The following is a 21,428-nucleotide window of genomic DNA, read 5'->3' as shown; positions in this document are numbered from 1 at the left end:
AATCCAATCTCACCCAGCACCAGTTAAAAACTGTGGCTGCGCTCTTGTCCCGCCACATGTAGCAGTGAGCACAGCCAGTGATGGTGCATGCTCCCAAGAGTGTAATTCCCTGGCTTCTCCTTGGTGGGGTGCTCCCACCATCCCAGGGTCCATGACATGTGTGAAGGGCAGAGGATCGAGTAAAGGGTGAGAGCTGCCCAGTACAGGGTGCCACAGGTCGCAGTGCTGCTTCCTGGCTACAGGCTTGCAGCTGAGACCCTCTACAGGGTGTGTGGGGCTGAGCCCTGGGGGCTGTGCTGCTCCCTGTTGTCTCCAGAGGACTGTGGTCCCACCGCAGGGCCAACAAACAGCCCTGGTGCCCAGGGTCACACCAACCCAGGGAGGCTGTGGCTGTGATGGAAGTGTGATGGAGGTGTGGCTGGCATCGTCATTGCCACAGCAGCACAGCAGAGGCTCCAGCCATCCCTGCTGGAGGCAGCCGTGACCCCCAGGGCTCTCTCCCTGCAGATCATCGCCGCCCAGGAGGAGATGCTGCGCAAAGAGCGGGAGCTGGAGGAGGCGCGGAAGAAGCTGGCCATGATCCGGCAGCAGCAGTACAAGTTCCTGCCCTCGGAGCTGCGGGACGAGGAGCAGAACTGAGCCCCGCACCCTCCCGCCGCCCACCCCACAGACTGCCGCCTGCCCGCCCGCTATTTAAGACGATCCGCCTCAAGCAAAGGGCTGCCTGGGCTAGACCAGAGCCCTGCCTGCACCCAGAGCGCCGGGACTAACCCAGCTGCTGCTCCAAGCCGGCGCCGCACCAGCAACCCAGCTTTGCTGCCCAGCCCACCTTCCCACACGCACCCAGCACACGGCCAGAGCGTCCGGAGGGACCCGGCTGGGGTGGGAGCCGGGGCTGCACCGGCTTAGAGCTCACCCACCAGCCCCAGGGTGCGGGGCTGGAGAGCTCTCACTATAAGGGGATATTTTTGTGTGCCTTTTGTCTTTCCCACTCATGCTTCTTTCTTCTTTCTCCTCTGTGCGGGAAGGGGGAGAGGCTGAGCTCTCTCACGGACCCGCCTTTCACCTCCAATGCCTTATTGCTGGCTGAACCTTCGTCTTTCTCCTCCTCCTCCTTCTCTTCCTCCACAGCTTCCCTGGGAAGCACCGAGCCCCCTTCCCCCTGAGCATCTTCTTCAGCCTGGGCCCCTCTGGGGACCAGCGGGGCTGGAAGCCTCAGTGCCTCTGCTCAGGACTGGGGGGGAGGATGCAAGGGGTTCATGCCCTGAACTGCTCTTTGCCTTCCCATGGGGCTTCCCCCTGCCCATGGCCCCAGCCAGCTCTGCCCTCTTCCTCCTTCCCAAGTGCCTGCATCATTTTCCAAGATCTGCAGTATTTTTGTAACTTTTCCATTTCTCTAGTATTGAGCCTGCAGCAGCTTTTAAAGTTCATTTATTTCCCCCTCCCCCAGCTAATGCCCTGCTCATTAACACCCCGCTCTCGCTGGGGTCCCGCAGCCCAGCATCCCACCCCTCCTCGGTTCCGGGACCCCCATCCCTCCCCCTTTGCACTCGCTGAGGCTTCTTTCACTATTTTGATACTTTAAGCATCCTATATTAAACATTGAAGGAAACCAGCTCCCCCTGAGGCTCCAGGGTGGGGTGGGGGATGCCAATGTCTCGGAAAGACGCGTTCATCAATAAAATCTGGTTTTCCTGCTTTCTCGCTGCCTGGGTATCAGTGGGACCCCCCGCCCCCCCCAGGAGAAAGGGAGGGGGGGGGGGCCATGGGTGCCTGCCCTCCCTGCAGAGGCGGGGAGGGGGGGAGCGTAGCACGGGTGCTTATACAGCATGGAAAATATTTGAGGCACGTCCAGCCCCAGGCACTCGGCAGGCCGGACCCCCGCTGCCAGCCATGTGCCGGCCCTCGCAGGTGCTGCCGGGGGGCCGCTGCCATGGGAGGAGGCCCTGGGGATTTTGTTGCGGGGGGATTTGGGCTTTGGGGCTGGAGGGGGTGGGTGGAGGGGCAGCTGAGCTCCTGGCTCTATTCCTGCAGCCAGCCAAAAATACCCCTGGGTAGGATGCTACAGGGGTTGCAGGTGGGAGACACACACACCCCCCCCCGGTCACTGGTGACCCACCGGTGGGGAAGCGGCAGCCCTTGGCGTGTTGTGGGTCTGGGAATGCAGCTGGAGCCCTCCCGACTGCTGGTGCTGAGCTCACCCCCCGAAATAGCCCCCCGGGATCGACCTGCGCAGGCAGCAGCTGCCCTGAGCGTGTCCCCACCTGTTCCCACCCTGTCACTCAGCAGGGGTTCGGGGGCCCCGAGCGGCAGCAGGACGGGCAGGGATGCTGCGGGGTGGAGCGGGGACGCGGGCGGGCTGGCATGCATCCCCCGCCTCCAGGACCTGTCCCCAAGCAGCGTGAGCTACAAGCATTGCAAACGGTGAGGGCAGCATCCCGCAGCATCCCTGCCGGTTTCCCCTTGTCCCCTTGCGGACACATCCCCGGGGGTGCAGAGGAGCTGTGTCCCCCCCCCCCGGGACGTTTGCCCCTGGCCAGGCTCCAGGGTGGATTTGTGGCTCTTGCAGGCATCCCAGTCCTCCCAGCTGTCCCCTGACAATCTGCGCCGGCCTGACCCGGCACCAGGCTCTCACCCAGGTACTGGCCGGACACGAGGCCCTTCTTAGCGGCCAGCAAGGAGAGTGAGTGGGCACAGCATGGTAGCGGCCCCAGCTTCATCCTGACATCTGGGGCCAAGGGAGCTCCAGCACCCCCAGCACAGGGCTGCGAGCACATCCACTGTCGTGTCCCCAGGCTGGAGACTAGGCAAGGGGTGGTGGCACAGACACCAGGGGTGGGACCGATGGGAGGGATGCACACCCACAACCCTCTGCACCCCTTTGTGCCAGAGGTCACCCCAGAGGATGGCCTCAAGGGTGGACTTGTGGGCCTGGGCACCTGGGTGGCCCCAGCTGCGCTGCTCAGACGTGGCCGTGATGCCTGGAGCAAAGGGGAGTGGGCACCAAGGGAAATCTGCATCCTTTGGGGGACATCTGAGGGCTGAAGCCCCGCATAGCTCCAGGGCAACTGCCGGGCTGCTCGCACCATGCACATCATCATCTTTGCCACATGTGCCGAGCCCATGAAATTGCTCTGGTCTGAAACATCTTGCAGAAAACCTCACCCAGGAACGACGGGAGACAGATCTTCCCCCTCCCCTCAGAAAGCCACGTGCTGGTGGTTACTAACTCTCCTTGTCCAAATATGTGCCTAATTCGTCAGTATTAATAGCTGCTCTCTAGAGTCCAGCAGCGGCTCTTCTGCTGCTTTCCCAATGGTGCCAGCAGCCCCTCGGTCCTTGGCTGCTCCCATCCCTCCTATGCCTCCCATAACACATACTGGCTTTAAACTGCAAGAGGGCAGGTTCAGATTAAACGTTAGGAAGAAGGTTTGCACTCTGAGGGTGGTGAGGCACTGGAACAGGTTGCCCAGAGAGGCTGTTGAGGCCCCATCCCTGGCGGTGTTCAAGGCCAGGCTGGATGTGGCCTTGGGCAACCTGGTCTAGTGGGAGGTGTCCCTGCCTATGTCAGGGGGGTTGGAACTCAATGATCTTCAAGGTCCTTTCCAACCTAAACCATTCTATGATTCTATGAACCTATGAACCCGGGGCTGAGGGCTTCTAGAAAGCCACTTTGTCCAGCTATCAAAAACTTTTTTCTCCCCTCTTCTTGGAGCACCAGCGCCGAAAAGTTGTGGCAGGCAAGGGCTGGATGTGTCGCTGGGGTGATGGGCTGGGGGACACCACGCATCCCTCTTGTCCCTGTCCCATCCCAGCCTCCCCACGTGCCGCACGGCTCCTTCCAGCCCCCCCAGCCCAGAGCCCACCCTGCAGCTGGGAATGCGCCAGAAGCATTTACGAGCGTTATTAAAGCGCGGGTTATTTTTGGAGGAGCCAGGATCTGAAGGGTTTGCATTTTTTTGCCTGTGGAATACAGTTTATTTAGAGCAGAAAGACAGAGAGGGGCAGCGGGCTGCCCCCGCACCCTGTGTCACCCTGAAATGCCACCCTACGGGCTGTGAGTGGGCCAGGTGTCCCTGTGGGTGCTGGGAATGATGGCACCAGGGTGGAGGCAGGGGGGAGGTGGGTGCCAGGGAGCCTGCATGGAGCTGACTCCCTCCTGCCGCACTGTGACGCAGGAGCTGGACGGAGAGGTCAGGGGCTCCACTCGCTTCTCTCCTGGAGGATTTTCCCCACCTGGGCAGTGCCAGCCCCTGGTGTCCCCAAGTGCAATCACAGTTTATGGGTGTCCCCAGCTGCAACCACAGCACGTGGGCACCCCTGAGTGCAATCACAGCCTGAGAGTGTCCCCAAGACTTCAATGACAGCCCATGGGTGACCCTAAGTGCCATGCCAGCCCCTGAGGTGCCCCCAACCCAGTGTCAGCAAGCAGGGTCCCTCAGGCCGCAGGGTGCAGTGACAGGGCACGGGGTGTGCCTGGGGCAGTGCCAGCCATGTAATGTCCTCTAGCGCGGGGACAGCTCTGGCCAGAGCAGAGGCAGGTCTCAAACCCTGGGGGTGGATGGCTGGTGGTGTCCCTGGGGCACAGGAACAGCACACTGCCAGCCCATGCTGTCCCCAAGCACGGGGCCAGAGACTGTGTGTTCCCCACAGTGGTGAGGGGCTATGGGAGGTCCCCTCCAGCCCAACACCACTGGGGCACTGCCACCAGAAATGCCCCTACCACAGTGCTCCAGGGTGCCTCTAGCACAGTGCCACTGGGTTGCCCCTTGTGCAATACCCCTGGGGTGTCTGTAGCACAGTGCCACCAGGATGTCCCCAGTACAATGCTCTGGGGTGTCCTGAGCACAGTGCCACCAGGGTACACCTGGCATAGTGTCGCTTGGCTGTCCCTAGTCCAGTGCCACCAGGGGTACTTCTAGCATAGTGCCACTGGGGTGTTCCTTGCCCAGTGCCACCAAGGTGTCCCTAATGCAGTGCCCTGGGGTGCCCGTAGCACAGCGACCCGAGGGTACCCCTAGTACATTGGCCTGGGGTGTCCCTTGCGCAGTGTCACCAGGGTGTCCCTAGTCCAGTGCCCTGGGGTACACCTAGCGCAGTGCCACTGGGGTGTCCCTCACCCAGTGCCACCAGGGTATCCCTAATGCAGTGCCACTGGGGTGTCCTTAGTGCAAGTGCCACCAGAGTGCTCCTGGCATAGTGCCACCAGGGTACACCTAGTGCAGTGCCCCAGGGTGTCCTTCTCACCATGTCCCAGGGTATCCCTCACACAAGGGTTTCCCTCACCTGGTTGCCACCAGGGTATCCCTAGCGCAGTGCCACCGGGGTACACCTAGTGCAGTGTCCCAGGGGTGTCCCTCTCACAGTTCCCCATGGTGTCCCTTGCCCGGTGCCCCTGGGGTACCCCTAGAGCATTGCTCTGGGATGTCCCTTGCCCGGTGCCACCAGGGTATCCTTAGTGCAGTGCCACCGGGGTACCTCTAGTGCTGTGTCCTGCAGTGTCCCTTGCCCGGTGCCCCCGGGGTGTCCCTAGAGCGTTACCCCGGGATGTCCCTCGCCCGGTACTCCCGGGGTACCCCTAGCGCTGTGCCCCGGGGTGTCCGTCGCCCACTGCCACAGGGGTGTCCCTCGCCCGGTGCCCCCGTAGTTGCCCAGCGCCGGGGCTGCGATGGTGCCCGCCGGGGGTGCCGCCGCCCCCCCCCCCCCTCGTCCTCCCCCCGTCCCCCCCTCCCCGTCCTGCTCGGTGCGGCGGCCGGTGGCGAGCCTGTCCCTAAAAGGTGCTGGCGGGCGGCGGGGGAGGTGCTGGGGCGGCCCCCGCCCGGCGCAGCCCCTCCCCGGCTTTTAGGCGGCGCGGCGGGGCGGGAGGCGCAGTGCCGGTGCTCCCGTCGCCCCCGGTGCTCCGCGTCCCGCCGCCGCCGCCCAGCGCCCCGCCGCCCAGCGCCCCGCCGCCACCATGGAAGCCATCAAGAAGAAGATGCAGATGCTGAAACTGGACAAAGAGAACGCCATCGACCGCGCCGAGCAGGCGGAGGCCGACAAGAAGCAGGCGGAGGACCGCTGCAAGCAGGTGGGTGTCCTGTGTCCCCCCCGGCATTGCCAGGGGACCCATGCCTTAAGGGTGTCGAGCCTCGGGGACCCCATCCTGCTGGGTGTCCAGCCTGGGGATCCATCACCCTAGGAGTGTCCAGCCCCGGGGACCCCATCCTGCTGGGTGTCCACCCTGGGGACTCTGCACCCTAGGGGTGTCCAGCCCTGCGGACCCCGTCCTGCTGCATGTCCAGCCTGGGGACCCCTGTCCTATGGGGTGTCCAGACCCAGGGACCTCCCCACGCTGCATGTCCAGCCTGGGGACCCCTGTCCTAGCGGTGTCCTACCTTAAGGACCTTGCCCCACTGGGTGTCCTGATCTCAGCTCTAGGGATGCTCAGCCCTTGAGACCTCACCCCATTGGGTCCCCAAACCTGGAGACCTTACCCTGCTGGGTGTCTGTACCTGGGGACCTCACCTGCTGCATGCCCATCCCTGGGGATCTCACGCCTCTGGATGCCTGTCCCTGGGGACCTCACCCCACTGGGTGCCTGTACCCAGGGACCAGCACTTCAGCCTTTTGCCCCTGATCACTCACATTGGTTCCCTCAAACATGCCTTATCTCCGTGGGACACTCCGATGCCATGTCCCTATCCCTCTGCCAGGGAGACCCTTGGAGACAGCATACTCCCACCCCAGCTGCACAGAGATGTGGACCTCAGTGCTGCCCAAAGCTGCGTCCCCAAGTCAGGACCTCTTCAGTCCCCTACACAGGGAGGAATCCCACCACCCCCTTACCCCACTAGGCTCAGGGATGCTGGGGGCTACTCCAGCCCTGGGGACCATGGGCTCCCTGAGGATGTGTGGCCCCAAAGTTGACAGAGCGAGCCTGGGCCTCCCCAGGAGGAGGATGGCCATCTCCCTACAGCCTTGGGGGCACTGTCATCCCCCCTGACCCCCGTCCTCCGTCCTTTCCCCAGCTTGAGGAGGAACAGCAGGGTCTGCAGAAGAAGCTGAAGGGCACAGAAGATGAGGTGGAGAAGTACTCCGAGTCTGTCAAGGAGGCCCAGGAGAAGCTGGAGCAGGCAGAGAAGAAAGCTACAGACGTACGTAGACGCACCAGCAACTCCTCCCCCGCGTGGGTGCTGGACCTCGGGGGGGTGAAGGAAGAGGGGGGCCTTATATGGAAAGCGTCCGTGGGGAAGACTGTCAGGATCCCATTCCTGCGACGCTAACACTGAACCAGGTTGAGATGCAGGGTAGGGATTGGATGGATCCTGCTCAGGGTGCAGGGACTGGGACAGCCTTGGTGGGCACCACTCGCATGGCCGGTCCTGCCTGGAGCTTTGCGGGCAGCCGCCTGCCTGGATCCCCAAAGCTAAAAGGGACGAGTGTCCCAAACTGCGTCACTGGTCCCCAGGCATGCGCCTCCACAACACTTGTAGGAAAAACTCTGTGGCACTTGCTAAACTATGGCAGGAAAGCAAAAAAGAGCCGAGAAATGGGAAAAGCTCTTTCCTGTGGCCAGCTGCTGAGTGCTGGCTGCAAGGAAGGATGCTTGGGGTGCATGGATGGGGCTCGGTCATTTTGAGGTCCAATGTGCCACCCTGTACCCAAGGAAGGTGAAAGCCAGGAAGAGTTTTATTTAGTGCTGTGACTGATGTTTCTCCTGGGAAATGGATCCCGACGGGGAGATGTTAGGAAGGTGTTGAAATTGGCTTGTGCCCGGCTGGGATGAAGGGTGGAACAGCTGTGTGCGGCCACAGAGCCACTTGGGAACGGGGTATAACGACCTGTGGTGCCACACAGAGTATTTGACACCCTATAAATAAATCCTCCTTTTGATAGCCAGTCCTTCTTTGATGAAAACCAACCCTGGAAACTGGAGGAGAAGCTAAAGGGGAGCCGGCTGGAGTATGGCCAGCAGGGCACAGCCAGGCTTTTTAGGATTGAGAACAAAAAATTCAATCCCAGCTGGTTTATGAAGCTAAATGGGGGAGATGCGTCAAATCTCTGAGGTGGCTGCCAAGGACAGGGGTGAGCAGACAAGGACGAGCAGCGGCAGCACAAGTCCCCAGGGTGGCCCAGAGCCCTGGGGAGCGGCTGGGGGCCTCTCCAGCGTTGTTTGCTGACCCTACAGACCTGCCCTGGTTTAGTTAGATTCTAAACCATGTACTTAAAACATTGAAAATCCACTGGAAAGGCACATTTACCCTGGCGTGGGGCAGGCATGTTGAGTTGGGCAGGGTGGCTGCCGTGTGTAGCGGGGTTCATACTGGTCTGACTGGATCCATGCTGGTGCGGGACAGGGAAAACTCAGTGTGGGGTCCGGCTGAGTGTGGACATCGCATCCCCATTGTGGGGCTCAGAGGAAGGAGCAAACAGTGGTGCTGGGCAGATATCGGCTGTGGAGTGGTTTGCCACTGGCAGTGGGTTGCACGATGCTGTACTGGGCAGGGAGGGTGCCTGTCCCCGCTCTTGGTCCACAGCAGCTTGGCCAGTCCGCAGGCTTCAGCATGGGAGGTCCCATCCCAGCAGATATGGGGAACGGGAGCCACTGACCCCTCCAGGGAAGGGTTGGAGGGGGAGGCATGACGAAGGAGCAGTGCCCTGGAGGGCAGGCTGGCTGCGGCGGGTGCCGCAGGCAGGGCTGGGAGCCCCATCGCCAGCACCGTGGCCCCAGCTCCATGCCGAAGCCTGGACAGGCTGCGCCGTGTGCGGCGGGCTCTGGGAGTCACCAGATCCCCGCGCCAGGGACCTGAATGTGCTGACAGCACTAAGTGCCAGGGCTGGTGTCACCTCCTCCCTGGGGTGATGCGCAGAGCAGCTCCCGGCGCCAGCGGAGCAAGCGCAGGGTGGACCCCCAGAGCGCAGCAGGGGTCCCCGGGGGTCCCCGGTGTGCCCCTTGGCTGCCAGGACAGCGTGTGCCTGTGAGCACGGAGCGTCCCCATCCCTCGGCCGGGTCAGGGCTCATCACAGCGATCCAGGCAGGCTCCTGTTCTCGGCAAAAATGTCAACAAATGCCTTAAAAGAGTAAAACTCCCCCTGCTGTGGCTCTGCCCTGCCTCCGGCACCAGGTGGCAGTGCACGAAGGTCGCGGGGACTGCCCTAAGAGATGCAAATACGGCCCCCCCAAAGGTACTTGGAGGGGGGTCAGATGGTGACATTGACCCCTGCTCGGCAGCTCCACGTCGCTGGCGGCCCCTTCCCAGCAGCTCTGCCAGGCCACCGTGGCCCCACCACCTCCTTGTCCCCAGGAGGGACAGCCCATGGTGCCCAGGGCAAGATGCGGGCACGGGCTGCTGGGCACGGGGCAGCCGGGACAGCAGGTTTAGCCATGGCAGCCCCCTCCAGCCCCCCGCGTCCCCAGCTGGTGGCCTGTCCCTGGCCACTCAAGCAGGGCCCAGGGAAACTCTCCAGCGTTCCCAGGCCATGATCCCAAAGGCTTCACCCAAGTTCCCGCCCCGGTTGCTCTCCCCAGCCGAGACTTTGCTCTTATTTGGCGATTCCCCGAGCCGGTGGGAGGGAACGGGGCTCTGCTGGGAAGTGACTGCATCCCTGGGTGGGGCCAGAGCAGGAGGCACCCAGCTTGGCCACCGCAGGACTGGGGTGGCTGTCCCCCAACCTGCCGCCCAACTTGTCCCCCGCCTGCCTGCAGCCCGCTCGCCCCTGCCCCATTGCTGCCAGGGACCCCCATTTCTGCTCTGGGCCCCATGCACTGGCTTGGGAGCACTCTTGGCACCCAGGCGTCGTGCTGGGAGCAGGACAGCATCATCTGGGACCGAGGCCAAGCCCGAGGCCATGTGCTCCCATGGGGACCCGCAGCACCGCCTCTTCCGCTGCCACTTGGCTGGGGGTTGTAGGGCTGCAGGGCGCTGCTGGCAGTGTGGCCAGATCTCCCCCCAGGACCCCTGGCCCCGCAGCCGAGAGCAGCAGGCAGGATCAGCCTGGGAACTGGCATCCCTGGAGGCAGGTGTGAAGTGCAGCTGGGGCTGCCCAGGAACTGTCAGAGCTCCTTAAGGGAGGATTGAGTGCCACCAGCACTGGTCTCTCCTGATGGATCAGGGCAAGTGCCCCGGCAAGGATGTAGATCCAGAAGCTGAGAACTGTCCTCTTCCATGGGACAGAGCCCCCAGAGAAGCTGGGGGGTGCAGGAGGCTCCATGGGCCCCATGGGTCTCTGTGGGGCTGCCGGCCAGGTCCTCACTTGGGTGAGCGGATGCCAAGGGACTGAATGGAATGGCTGATGGGGACATGGCTGTGCCCTGGGGGTCCAACCCCAGGACCCTTGGGGGGATGGCTGGGAGGGGGCTCTGCCCCATCTGCCTTGTGCTTCTCATTGACTTACCTACAGCCTCTATGGGGAAAAGTCTATGACCCCCCTCAGCTCTGCAGCAGAGGGTGTTGGGGAGCCCCCATGGGTACACCGCTCCTGTGTCTATGGGGGCTCACAGGGGCCAGGCTCTGGCACTCCCACACTCCCTGTTCTGCCCAGAGAAATGGACTCCCTGCGCTCCTCTCCGTCGATCTGGGGGATTTTGGTGGGACTCTGCAGCCCTGCCTGGGGGGCACCATATGCCCTGCTGAGGGGGGAACTGCGTGCTCTGCCTTAGGGGGACTGTGTTCCGTATCCTGGGGGGCACCATGTGCCCTGTCTGGGGTACAATGTGCCTCGGCAATGGGGACTGTGCGTCTGCCTGGGGGGGGGGGGGGGGGGGGGGGCGCACCATGCACGGGGGGGGGAACACGGACGGTACGCCCTGCTCAGAAGCCACCGCACGTCTTGCTTTGGTGGGGGCGGGGGAGTAGCGACAGCGACCACTGCTTGGGGAAGACCCTACGTCCATCCCCATCTCCTGGGGACAGTCCCCTGGAGGGGGGTGTGCGGGGGTGAGGGGCACCCCGCCCGGGGAAGGGGGAGGTCTGTGTGCGCTGCCCGCGGGAGCGGCGGCCCGGGTGGGTCAGTGTCAGCGGGAGGAAGAGGAGGAGGAGGAGGAGGAGGAGGAGGAGGAGGAGGAGCAGGAAGGGATGGAGGCAGGGCGGGCGGCGGGAGCGGCCGCTGCCTGAGCGCTTCCTGCCGGAGCCGGGCGGATCCCACAAAGGGTTCGGCGGTGCGGCCTCCCCGCCGGCAGCACGCACCCCCCCCCCCCCTCCATCCCTCACACCCCCCGGCTCCCTCCGCCATGGCCGGCATCAGCTCCATCGACGCCGTCAAGAAGAAGATCCAGAGCCTGCAGCAGGTGGCCGACGAGGCGGAGGAGCGCGCCGAGCACCTGCAGCGGGAGGCCGATGCCGAGCGGCAGGCCCGGGAGCGGGTAAGGGCCGCCGAGGGGTTTGGGGAGGGGGAGTGGACTCCCCGGTAGCTTCCCGTTAGCTTCCCGGGATGCCCCACCGGGTCCGGCCCCGCCGCCGGCATCCTTGGCTAGCCCCCTCCCCCGCCGCGGTAGCCGGGCCGGCTGCCTCCGGTGGCCATCGCAGTGCCGCGGTCGCTGGCCAGAGCCAGCGGGGCAGGGGGATTCGGGACACGTCCGCTGCCTCCTCCAGTCGCCTCCTCCGTGGGTCTTGCGAGGGATGCTCGGTGCGGCGAGGGGTCCCCGGGGCTTCCCCGGCTGTCGGGGCACGGGGGAGCGGAGCGGCCAGCGGCTCTGCTTAGGCTCGGGCAGACAGACCCAGGGAAAGGATCCCCTCCTGTGGAGGGCGGCCGTGCCCACGGCTGAAGATCCCACGCCCAGGCTTCTTGTCTAGATCCCAGCGGGCTCCGTGGTCCAGGCCACAGCAGTCACAGAGCCCTCGGCTCTCCAGCATGTCCCTTGGTGAGGACAAGCCACCCCTTTGTGCTGCCACTTGCCGAAATTTCCACTCTGTGGCAATGGGACAGCATTTTCTGGCTGCAGCTTGTTCCTGGTTTGGCTTTTTTATTGTTGTTGGGACTGAGTTGTTGTTTTTTTTTTTTTTTTCTTTCTTTTTCCTATACCCACTCCTTTAACATCCTCACCATATCAGAAGCGGCAGAGCTGGGTGCGGTACCCGGGCTGTTGTCACTCAGGCTGTGTGTGGAGGAAATGGCCCCTTCCTGCAGCTGCAGATCGGGTTCCACGGTCACTGGGCGCTGCCAGAGAGCTCATGTTCCCAAGCGTCCATCCAAGCAGCTCTGATCCACTGTGGGGGTGATTCCCTGGGAAAAAAAATAAGCTCCTGACGAAGTGAGGCAGATGCCACCGGCAGAGCATCACCCCACAGGAGCCAGCCCCAGCTCTCCTTTGGGTGGTCCGGCTGGAGAAAAGCTCTCAGTGAGCTCAGAAAAAGGGTGTTCACGGGATGGAGGTAGCTGTTATGCCAGCCATGGGGCTGGCTGCCCTCCTGGCGTGCCGCCGGGCTGCCCCGCTCGGAGACGTGCCGGCTGCGCCCGTCGCCACCCTGCCGGCTCGCCACAGGGGACTGCGGGTGCTCAGTGGGGCCAGGCAGGGTGTCAGCCCCTCGCTGCTCCCACGGTCTCCCTGCTTGGCCGCCGTCCCCCGGGGCATTCCCGGCGCTGGAGCACGAGGCTGGACAGGGCCGGGCGCTGCAGCCGGCCAGGCTGGCTCCACACTCCTGTGAATAAGCACGAGACATTATCCCCCAGGTTGGTGCATACCTCCCTGTGTCTTGGTGCAGGGGGCTGCTCCCTGCAGAGAGGTCTCATCGCCGCCCATCCAAGGTTTGTCTTCCCCGCAGCCCCCCTCCGCGGGGAGCATGGCCGGGAGCTGCTGAGGCAGCGTTTCCCGGCGGTGGCGATGGAGCAGGAGGCCTTTACCAAATGGAAAGAGCACGGGGCCAGGCATCGAGGGGTTGGCAGGGAGCCAGGGCCATCGCTCCTGGCCGGCCCCAGCTCCCGGCCCTGCGCACGGGGAGCGCCAGGGAAAGTGGGGGGCCCTGGTCCTGCGGGCCCCGGCGGCCACAGCTTGGCTGGGTGCCATCCCGCCGAGGGCGACTCGCTCCATTGCCCCTGGCACTTTGCTGTGCATCATCTGGGGGACGAATGACTGTGCTCAGCTTCAGGCTGCCCCGTTGCGTAGAGCTCGGGGGGGGTTCCCACAGGAGAGGCTCCCGCCTTGCTCCGCTGCCTCCGTAAACAGGAAATCCACAAGCGGCTCCAATCTCCTTTTCGGGAGCGAAGCTGCACAGGGCATTCCTCCCCCTTTACTCACTGCTCTGCAAACCCCAAATACCATCCCCGTGACGGCACGGCTGCTACAGCCACCCTACGCTGGCAAACACACCTTGTCCCTCTCTGGGGCAGGAGCTGGAGGTGTGAGGACATGGAGAAGGGGCTGCACATACTGGGCTGGGGTTGCGTGGCCAGGAGGATGCAGCACCAAACAGGACACTAGGAATGGAGAAAACCCTGTTGTCTCTGTAGAAAGGCGAGGGGATGCATGGTTGGCATCCTATTCCAGTGAGTGTTGGCTTGTTGCATGGTGCCAAGGGGTGTTGTGGGTAGCAAATGTAGAAGTAACCAGTGAAAATGCTTCTTTTTTATATACATATATGAGACATGGGGTGACCAAGGGGTTTCTGCTTCCCCAGGCTGAGGCTGAAGTCGCTTCTCTGAACCGCCGTATCCAACTAGTGGAGGAGGAGCTGGACCGAGCCCAGGAGCGCCTGGCCACTGCCCTGCAGAAGCTGGAGGAGGCTGAGAAGGCAGCTGATGAGAGCGAGAGGTGTGATGGGGAGGGACAGCGGGGGTGGCATCAGGTCACCATTGATTACAGGCGGCCCCCTTGGTTTCACAGTGAAGTGAGCTTATGGGGTTTGCGTTGGTTTTCCTGCTGGCCTCAAAGGGAGAGAGCAAAGCAACAATGCAAAGAAGTCCCCCAGATACAGGCATTCTTAAATAGGCTTTGAAATTTCTAGGGCACCCACAAAATCCTGAAAAAATTTGATCTGGTGTTTATACAAATATCAGTCTGTAACCAAAGCCAGAGGGTGCTTGGAGCCTGTTTTCTGCCCCCGAGCAGCCCCCTACACTCAAGGGCTGAACAAGGGCCCAGGAGGGGAAATTTATGCCTGGGAACTAAGGTCAGCTTTTGAGAACAAACCAGCCTCATTCCAAAAAACAGTCCTGCAAAATGTCTTGCCTCGTCCTCGTGGCAAGCAGGTTTCCCAGGCAGGAGCCGGGCACGCGAGGGCACTCAAGTTGTATGGGAGTGCCCGGACACATCACGGCATTCCTGACAGTTACATGAGCTCTTCCCTCCATTGGCAAAGACCAGTTTGAGCAACAGCATCTGAGTGAGAGGAGAAGAGTCTGTAGGAGTCCCTGCTGCGGGGGTTTGGCGACCCCCCTGCTTGCGATCATTACTTCTGAATGAGAAAAGGCTTTGCCATGGGACATTTTCTAGCATTTCCTAAAGGTTGCTGGCATGTCAGGCTGCTTTTGTGGAGGTTGTGGCTGGCTCATCCTGGGCTGTGCACATTTTTGCCTCCAAATGATGCGTTCAGGACCTGCCTGGTTGAGAGGCACCATAGCCACATCTCCTCGCTCTGGAACATGACCCTGGGGTCAGCTCTGCTGCTGTAATTCTATGCAGGAGCATCCTTGGGGTACCACTGGTGTGACCTGACTGTGTGGGGTGGCTGTCAAGTGCTGGCATCCCCAGGCAATGTCCCATGTCTCTGGAGCTGGAGGACAGTGGGATTAGGGTAGAGATGGCATGCAGAAGGTGCAGGTGCCATCTTGACCCACAGCAGTAACATCTTCTGGTTTGGGCTTTCCTCAGAGGCATGAAGGTCATCGAAAACAGGGCCATGAAGGATGAGGAGAAGATGGAGCTCCAGGAAATGCAGCTGAAGGAGGCAAAGCACATAGCGGAGGAGGCTGACCGCAAATACGAGGAGGTGCGTGCCCCCTTTTCCCAGTCCTGACCCTGCAGCAGCACCCAGGGCCACCTCTTCGCAGCCTTGTGCCCCCCAGCTGGGGGCTGATGCATGCCTCTTGCTGCCGTCAACAGGTTGCCCGCAAGCTGGTCGTCCTTGAGGGAGAGCTGGAGCGCTCAGAGGAGAGGGCAGAGGTGGCGGAGAGGTGAGTAGGGCTCCTGGTGGGCAGCGTGTGGGGGTCCAAGGCAGCCCTTGCCCCAAGTCCCTGGCAGCTGTGGGGATGGGGATGTCTGTGTGGGGATGGGGATATCCCTCTCTGGGATGGAGTTTGCCATCGGGATGGTCCCTGGGCTTGCAGGCTGTGGGCAGGGGGATGCCGGCCTGCTGGCAACACATCCTTGACCCTGTTCTCTGCTGTCCCCTTGCCGGGGTGCCCCTCTTCCACCCCAGCCGAGTGAGACAGTTGGAAGAAGAGCTCCGGACCATGGACCAGACTCTCAAATCCCTCATTGCCTCAGAGGAAGAGGTACTGGGGCAGGGGCGTGGGGCGACACACAGCAGCCCCCCTTTCTCTGTCGCTGTCTCTCAAACCGTGCGAGCCACCTCTCTCCTCTCTGCACCGCTGCCTCCACCACCGACCTCGCCTCGCCTCCTCCTCCAGCGGGTGCAGGCTGGGCACGCTCCTCCATCCCTCTGTGCCTGCTCTCTTTCTCGGCGGGGCTGGCAAGAGCCCAGCTGGTGGCGATGCACGGGGCGTCCGTGCGAGGAGGCACGAGGAACAGATGAATGGATGCGTCCCGGCAGCTCCTGCTCGCAGCGGCTCTGCTCCTTTTCCACCTGCACTGAATTTTCTCCTCTCTCAACTTGTTCTCTTTCTTTCTTTCCTCCTTCCCCACGACCGCTCTTTCTGCTCCCCACTCTCTCCTGCCCCCTGGCCCCGCTCCCCCTCCTGGCGGCCCCTGCTTGGGATGTAGTAAATGTGGTGACCTAGAGGAAGAGCTGAAAATTGTCACCAACAACTTGAAGTCCCTGGAGGCCCAGGCTGACAAGGTAGGACCCGGTGGGGCTGCTGGGGCTGGGCAGAGTGCGTGGGGTGTGGGGGTGCTGGCGTCTCCTGCTGGGGGAAAGGACAGCCAGAGGCGTCCCCTGGGGTTCATGGGTGCTGTCTCTGTCTCTGCAGTATTCCACCAAGGAGGACAAGTACGAGGAGGAAATCAAGCTTCTAGGGGAAAAACTGAAGGAGGTAAGGGGTGTGGGGCCAGCACTGCATCGGTGCAGGCATGAGTTTGCCATCCCGTGTGGGTTTTGACCCTGTTATGCTTGTGTTCTCTCACCATTCCCCAAACTGCAGCCCTGCACCACGGCAGGTGCCTGGGTCTGAGATGCCCCCTGTATCAGCCTGCTCTAGTTTAGGGTGTGAGGGTCCATGGGGCCCTTGTCCCTTGTCCTTCCCAGGGCAGGGCTCATGGAGGAGGGTACCAGAGATGCAGACGGGGCAGATTTGGGCTGCAGTGCAGCCTGCACCATCCCTGTCATGCCCTGCAGCTCACCCTCTCCCCACTGTGCTCCTGCAGGCTGAGACCCGGGCGGAGTTTGCAGAAAGGTCTGTGGCAAAGCTGGAGAAAACCATCGATGATCTAGAAGGTAAAGTGTCCCCGCTGATCCTGTGTCCCTCTTTCCCAGGGAGCACTTGCCAGCATTTGCCAGCATTTGCCTCTGGTGGGGCCAGAGAGGGCTTGGCTGGGGTGAGGGGGGTGGGCAGGGGTCCCGGGAGGGGGGAGGCTGGATGCTATGGTGTCTGGGGTGGCAGCGCAGAGCTGCTGGGGTTTGGGCTCTGCCCTCGGGTGGGGAATAGAGCCACATCCACGCTGCCTGTGCCCGCACGCTCCTGCCGCCCTTGGACCCCCACTCACAGCCACTCTCTCTCGCTCCACTGCCTGCCCTCTGCCAACCCCCTCCACCTGCAGATGAAGTGTATGCGCAGAAGATGAAGTACAAAGCCATCAGTGAGGAGCTGGACAATGCACTTAACGACATCACCTCCCTCTGAGCCCCCCGCCGGGCACTAGCACTGCATTTCCTCCCCCCGCCTCCCCAAGCCTCTTACCTCCCCAGCTCGGCTGCTTGCCTGTCCGGCCACCCCACCGCTCTCCTTGCCCGTTCTGTCCTCCTCTGTCCTTCCTAGCCTGTGCCGGTCCATCGGCTCCTTTGTGACAGGAGCCAGCCCAGGATGTTCCTGCAGTCCCCCTCTTTAGGGAAAGATGAGGTGTAGGTGCTTAGGCGTGTTTGGTGGAGCAGGGGAACAGTCCCTGGGACCCTCACGTGCTGGGCAGACAGTGCCCATGTAGTTGCAGGTCCATGCCCCAGCATTTCCCAGTGAGGAACAGGTCTGTTCCCAAGTGCCCTTTGCTCCAGCAGCTCCTTCCTCGGCTTCCCAGCAGCACAAGCACCAGGCTCTGCAGCTCCGGGGCTGGTGGGCCACCCACCCCCCATATCCCCCCAGCAAAGACCCCTTGTCCTGTTTGCTGGACCCAGGGTGGAGAGGACCCGCACAGGGGAAGCTGCCAAAGCCCAGGCCCCGGGGATGGAGTTTTGGGTCTGGCTGTGCAGGCAGCCCTTTCCCAGGCAGACAGGCAGGCAGCTCCCAGCCCCCCGGCTCCTCCCTTGCCCCTGTCTCCCTTCTGTCTTTGCACATCGCTCTTCAGTTTGCATTTCATGACTTTTCTTTTATGTTCTGTCCCTCTGGGTTACTGAGTTGTCTCAATAAAGCATTTTCTTTCCTTGGTTTCTCCGTTGTTTTCTTCATGCTGCTCTGTCCCTCATCTCCTGCCTCCTGTCTCACGCGGGTACCAGCAGTGGGGTGGTAGGAGGTCATTGCAGGCACCTCACAGCCGCAGGAGCCCTGGGATGGCTGTGGTTGAACCCTGAGTGGCTCCTGTGCTGCCAGGCTGAGCAGGATGGGGCCCTTTGTGCCTTGGCTCAGGGGATGACTCCAGCCACTCCCTGGCTCTCACACACAGCTTTCCTCATCTTGTGCCATCTTCTCCATGACTTTTTTGGCCTGAAGTAGCAGGGTTAGACCTGGTCCTGTCCATTCCCTGTCCCCACTCCCAGACATCGCCTGCAAGCAGCGATCTCAGCCCTGGAATCCCTCCTGCATCACCCTCCCTTGGTGAAGGGACTGACCCTACCCTTCAGCAGCAATCCTTAAATGGGTCCCTGATCCTATTCCTCCTTCCTCAGCATCCTCCCTGCCCCAGAACCCAGTCCCCAAATTGATGGACCCACAGCCTTGTCCCTGCCCCGGGACTGGCTGCCTCCTCCTGCCAGTCCAGCTCGTCCCCACTGCTGGCTGGGCAGCTGCGGGATTTCCAGCGAGGGCTTTGGGGAACACTGTCTCTTTTCACTAACTTGCCTTTCTCTCTCTCTTCCCTCTGCTGCGCTGATGTCTTCATTTTCTCTAGAGCGCTCCCGGCAGGAGGCTGAGAGAAACCGCGTTCTCACTAACGAGCTGCGGGTCATCCTTACCGAACTTAACAACTGAGCTACACAGAGTTCCTGGCCCCAGCCCAGCCTCCCTGCCCTGTTTTGGCCAGGCTGGCTCGGGGCTGGGAGCCCCTGCCCACTTCCTGCTGGGGCTAGGTGGGGTGTGGAGCCTTAGCTTATCCCCCTGGGGGTAACCACCCTGCTTGGCGGGGACAGGGAGCCCCTCCGGAGCTGACTTTTTCTTGGGAGAGGAATGAGGGTTTTTGTGATGTCCTGGGACGCCCATGGATGGCTGTCTCCCAGCATCAACCTGGCCCTGCCAGGGAGGGATGTGGTGGTTTGTATTGCTGCCTTCCTCCCCTTGTCCCAGGAGTTGGCAGCCAGCCTCTTCGTCAATGTGGTCACCCCAAACAGTGCAGGGAGTATCCCCTTGGAGTGGGGTCCCTGCAGGGTGCTGGGAGGACTGGAATAAGAGCTGGGCACCCAGCAGCACCCACTGCCCTAAATTTGGGGCAGGGGACAGGGAAGACCCCAGCTGGGAGTGCTGAGAGATGGGGCTGGGTGGGCAGAGTTCTCGTCCCATCCCTGTCTCTAGAGGAAAGGAGGATGCCATCTGGAAGCAACCACCGAAGGAAGGTGCCTCGGCAGCGGACTGCCTGGCAGAGCTCATCCCTGCAGCCTCGCTAGCTCTACTCTTCTTTCTGCTGTCCTCTCTGCCCACCCTCCTGGGTTGCTGTTTCACTCTTCTTCACGGAGCACCACTGGGTCGTGCAGCAGGCACTGTTTCTCCTCTTTCACTAGCCAAGGGTTTGTGCACGTGCCCACAGCTGGACAGTGGTGATGCCCCAGGCCAGGAGGTGCTGGTGGCTGGCCAGGGAATGGTACCCGCCAGTGGTACCTGCACTGTAGAGGGCCTGGTCATGGGCAACGGTGCACCATGGGAGGATGGAAATATTGAAGAGTGGAGACCACCTGCTCCCAGTGACCAGCCTGGGTGGCCTGGCCGTCTCGGCAGGTCCCAGAGTGGCTTGGCTCATCCCTGCTGGTTGACTGGGTTGCTTGCATGGATTCTGCTCTGCAGGGATGCCCCGCTCAGCTGGAGGCGACTGAAATATCCGTCTGTGTGCGTGTGTCTGTGTTTGGTGTGGTGTGCGTGGGTCTGGCTACACCTGGGTACACTTGTGCTATGTCTGTGTGCGTGGCTGGGCGTCTCTTGTATTCACAGAGAGTCTGGCCAGTGCCAAAGAGGAGAACGTGGGGATCCACCAGGTCTTGGACCAGACCCTGCTGGAGCTGAACAACCTCTGAGCTGCCCTGGGGAGCCCCCGTCCCTCTTCCCTACCCCACACGTGCACCCCACTGGCACGCTCAGGACGTCATCAGCTGAACTGCGTCTTGGCCAAATCCACACATCCATTGAGAAGGGAAGCCTGGAAGCCTTACACCATGGCTCAGGGGCATCTTGTCTGTGCACAGCCTGACTGGCTCTGTCCTGTCTTCATGTCCAAATTAAAGCAGTTTGACAAGATGGATGGGTGTGCTTGGTTCTTGTGGGCGAGCACAGGCTCAGGGAGACATGATGGGGGTTTCACTGCCCAATGTGTGCAAGGAGGCTCCACAGGGGCTTGGGTGCATGGTGGGTAGGGCTGGCCTAAGGATGTCCTCTGTGGCCACAGGGGGCTGGGAGCGACAATACACATGGTTTGGGCTGCATTTCCTCATCTCCACTTCTTTGGAATGCACAGGAAGCCTCCATGTCTCAAGCTCAGTCCAAACTGACCATCCTCTTCAAGTGCATGGTGATAGACATGTCACTGGTGTGTCCCCTTCCACAGCCAGCATGTTACCTGCCTGGCACCTGGGGAAGCCACAAGGTCTTTGACCTCCCCATGGGTTCATGACGCTATCTGAGGACACATACAAGTGTGTGACCACGCATGCTCACATTATTAGTTATCAGGGTCTTCTCCAGGTCTGGGGTTAGCTGCTTACCCTGTGTACTAGTTGCATTTTCTATTACCAGCCACTGAATGCCTGCCTGAGGGACAACTGTGTAAACTAGCAAGTACTAATGCAGTAAGCAACCACTTCCTGAAGCATTTAGGAAGTCTGCTCCTGGCTTGCTGTATTTTCTCCAACACAAATTGAAGAGCAGCAGGATGCATCTCATTGCTGTCACCAAAATGGGCTGGATTTCCTGGACTTTCCCAAAGTCATGATCTAGTCCTGCCCTCTGCTTCAGGGCCCTCCATGATGTGTGTTGAGCCCCGTTGTCCCACGCTACTGGCGGATATTGCTCTAAAAGCACAGCCTCATGCTGTCAGGAAACATAATTCATACTGACCCCTTGCCAAGCCAGGCCATCGCCCCAGCGAGCAGCCAGCAGGGATAGCTTTTATTATCTGCTTTCCTTCATTTGCTGCGCCTCTCAGCTCAGGAAAGGAGGGTGGTGAGATTGCATCTCTTTCCTGCCCAGGTGCTGCCGGCCTCCTGCCCTCCCAATGGCCCAACACCTCTGGTTCGTGGCTCTGAGACCACCTCCTACAGCGAAAATGGCTCCCCTTGCATGGGATGCTCATTTTCTGCTTGTCCTCCTAGGGTGCGAGACCCACCTTGAACCACAGCCTCCCACCCTGAATGCCCTGGATGTGCTGGAGAGAAGGACAGTGCACGGCTGCCCTGCTGAGCTGGCCTTGCGCAAAGGCTGGAGCTCCTCCTTGGATCCATCTTGCTTTTCTGCAGCACATCAGCTGAGCCATTCCATTGTTTGGTCAAAGCACCTTCCAGGCAGAGGCTTGTGTGGCTGTAAAAGGAACAAGAGTGTAAAACCATCTCTTCTCCGGTAGCCTGCACCCTGCACTCCAAACAAGCCTGCCCAGTGCTCCTATCAGGGTGCGTCCGCTGTGCCCAGCCTCTGGGCGGCCTTCGCCTTCCTGCTGGGACAAAGAGCCCTTTCACACCCAGTGTTTTTCCCCAGTAGCTGCTGCTGCCTCCTGGTTTGGACCCATCCATTTAACTTAACTATTTACACACACAAAGGCAAAGGCCTTTTTTTCCCTC

At 61.5% G+C, this 21,428-nt stretch overlaps 2 protein-coding genes across 9 annotated transcripts in view; both read left to right on the top strand.

Annotated features, from left to right (window-relative positions):
• TLN1 (talin 1) overlaps positions 1 to 1,698 on the top strand; it is a 36,404-nt gene extending 34,706 nt beyond the window's left edge. The window contains exon 57 of the mRNA XM_082497455.1: positions 508 to 1,698. Within this exon, the coding sequence (XP_082353581.1) occupies positions 508 to 639 (132 nt within the window). The 3' untranslated portion in view covers positions 640 to 1,698. The remainder of the gene's footprint in view (positions 1 to 507) is intronic.
• Positions 1,699 to 5,857: 4,159 nt separating this feature from the next.
• Positions 5,858 to 19,896, top strand: TPM2 (tropomyosin 2). Of its 8 annotated transcripts, none has more exons than XM_082496959.1 (9): positions 5,858 to 6,067; positions 7,008 to 7,133; positions 13,593 to 13,726; positions 14,786 to 14,903; positions 15,017 to 15,087; positions 15,857 to 15,932; positions 16,063 to 16,125; positions 16,457 to 16,526; positions 19,594 to 19,896. In XM_082496959.1, the coding sequence occupies exons 1-9, from the start codon at positions 5,954 to 5,956 to the stop codon at positions 19,674 to 19,676; spliced, it is 855 nt and encodes a 284-aa protein (XP_082353085.1). In that variant the 5' UTR covers positions 5,858 to 5,953; the 3' UTR covers positions 19,677 to 19,896. The 8 variants fall into 8 exon arrangements, with proteins under 8 accessions (XP_082353085.1, XP_082353083.1, XP_082353086.1 ...); XM_082496957.1 differs by lacking the exon at positions 15,857 to 15,932 and adding an exon at positions 15,333 to 15,408; XM_082496960.1 differs by lacking the exon at positions 19,594 to 19,896 and adding an exon at positions 16,850 to 17,669.
• The last annotated feature ends 1,532 nt before the right edge of the window (positions 19,897 to 21,428 follow it).

Source organism: Vanellus vanellus (genome assembly GCF_965231255.1).
Source record: "Vanellus vanellus genome assembly, chromosome: Z".
NCBI lineage: Eukaryota > Metazoa > Chordata > Aves > Charadriiformes > Charadriidae > Vanellus > Vanellus vanellus.
The sequence above is the reverse complement of the archived record's forward strand: the minus strand, read 5'-3'. Positions and strand labels throughout refer to the sequence as shown.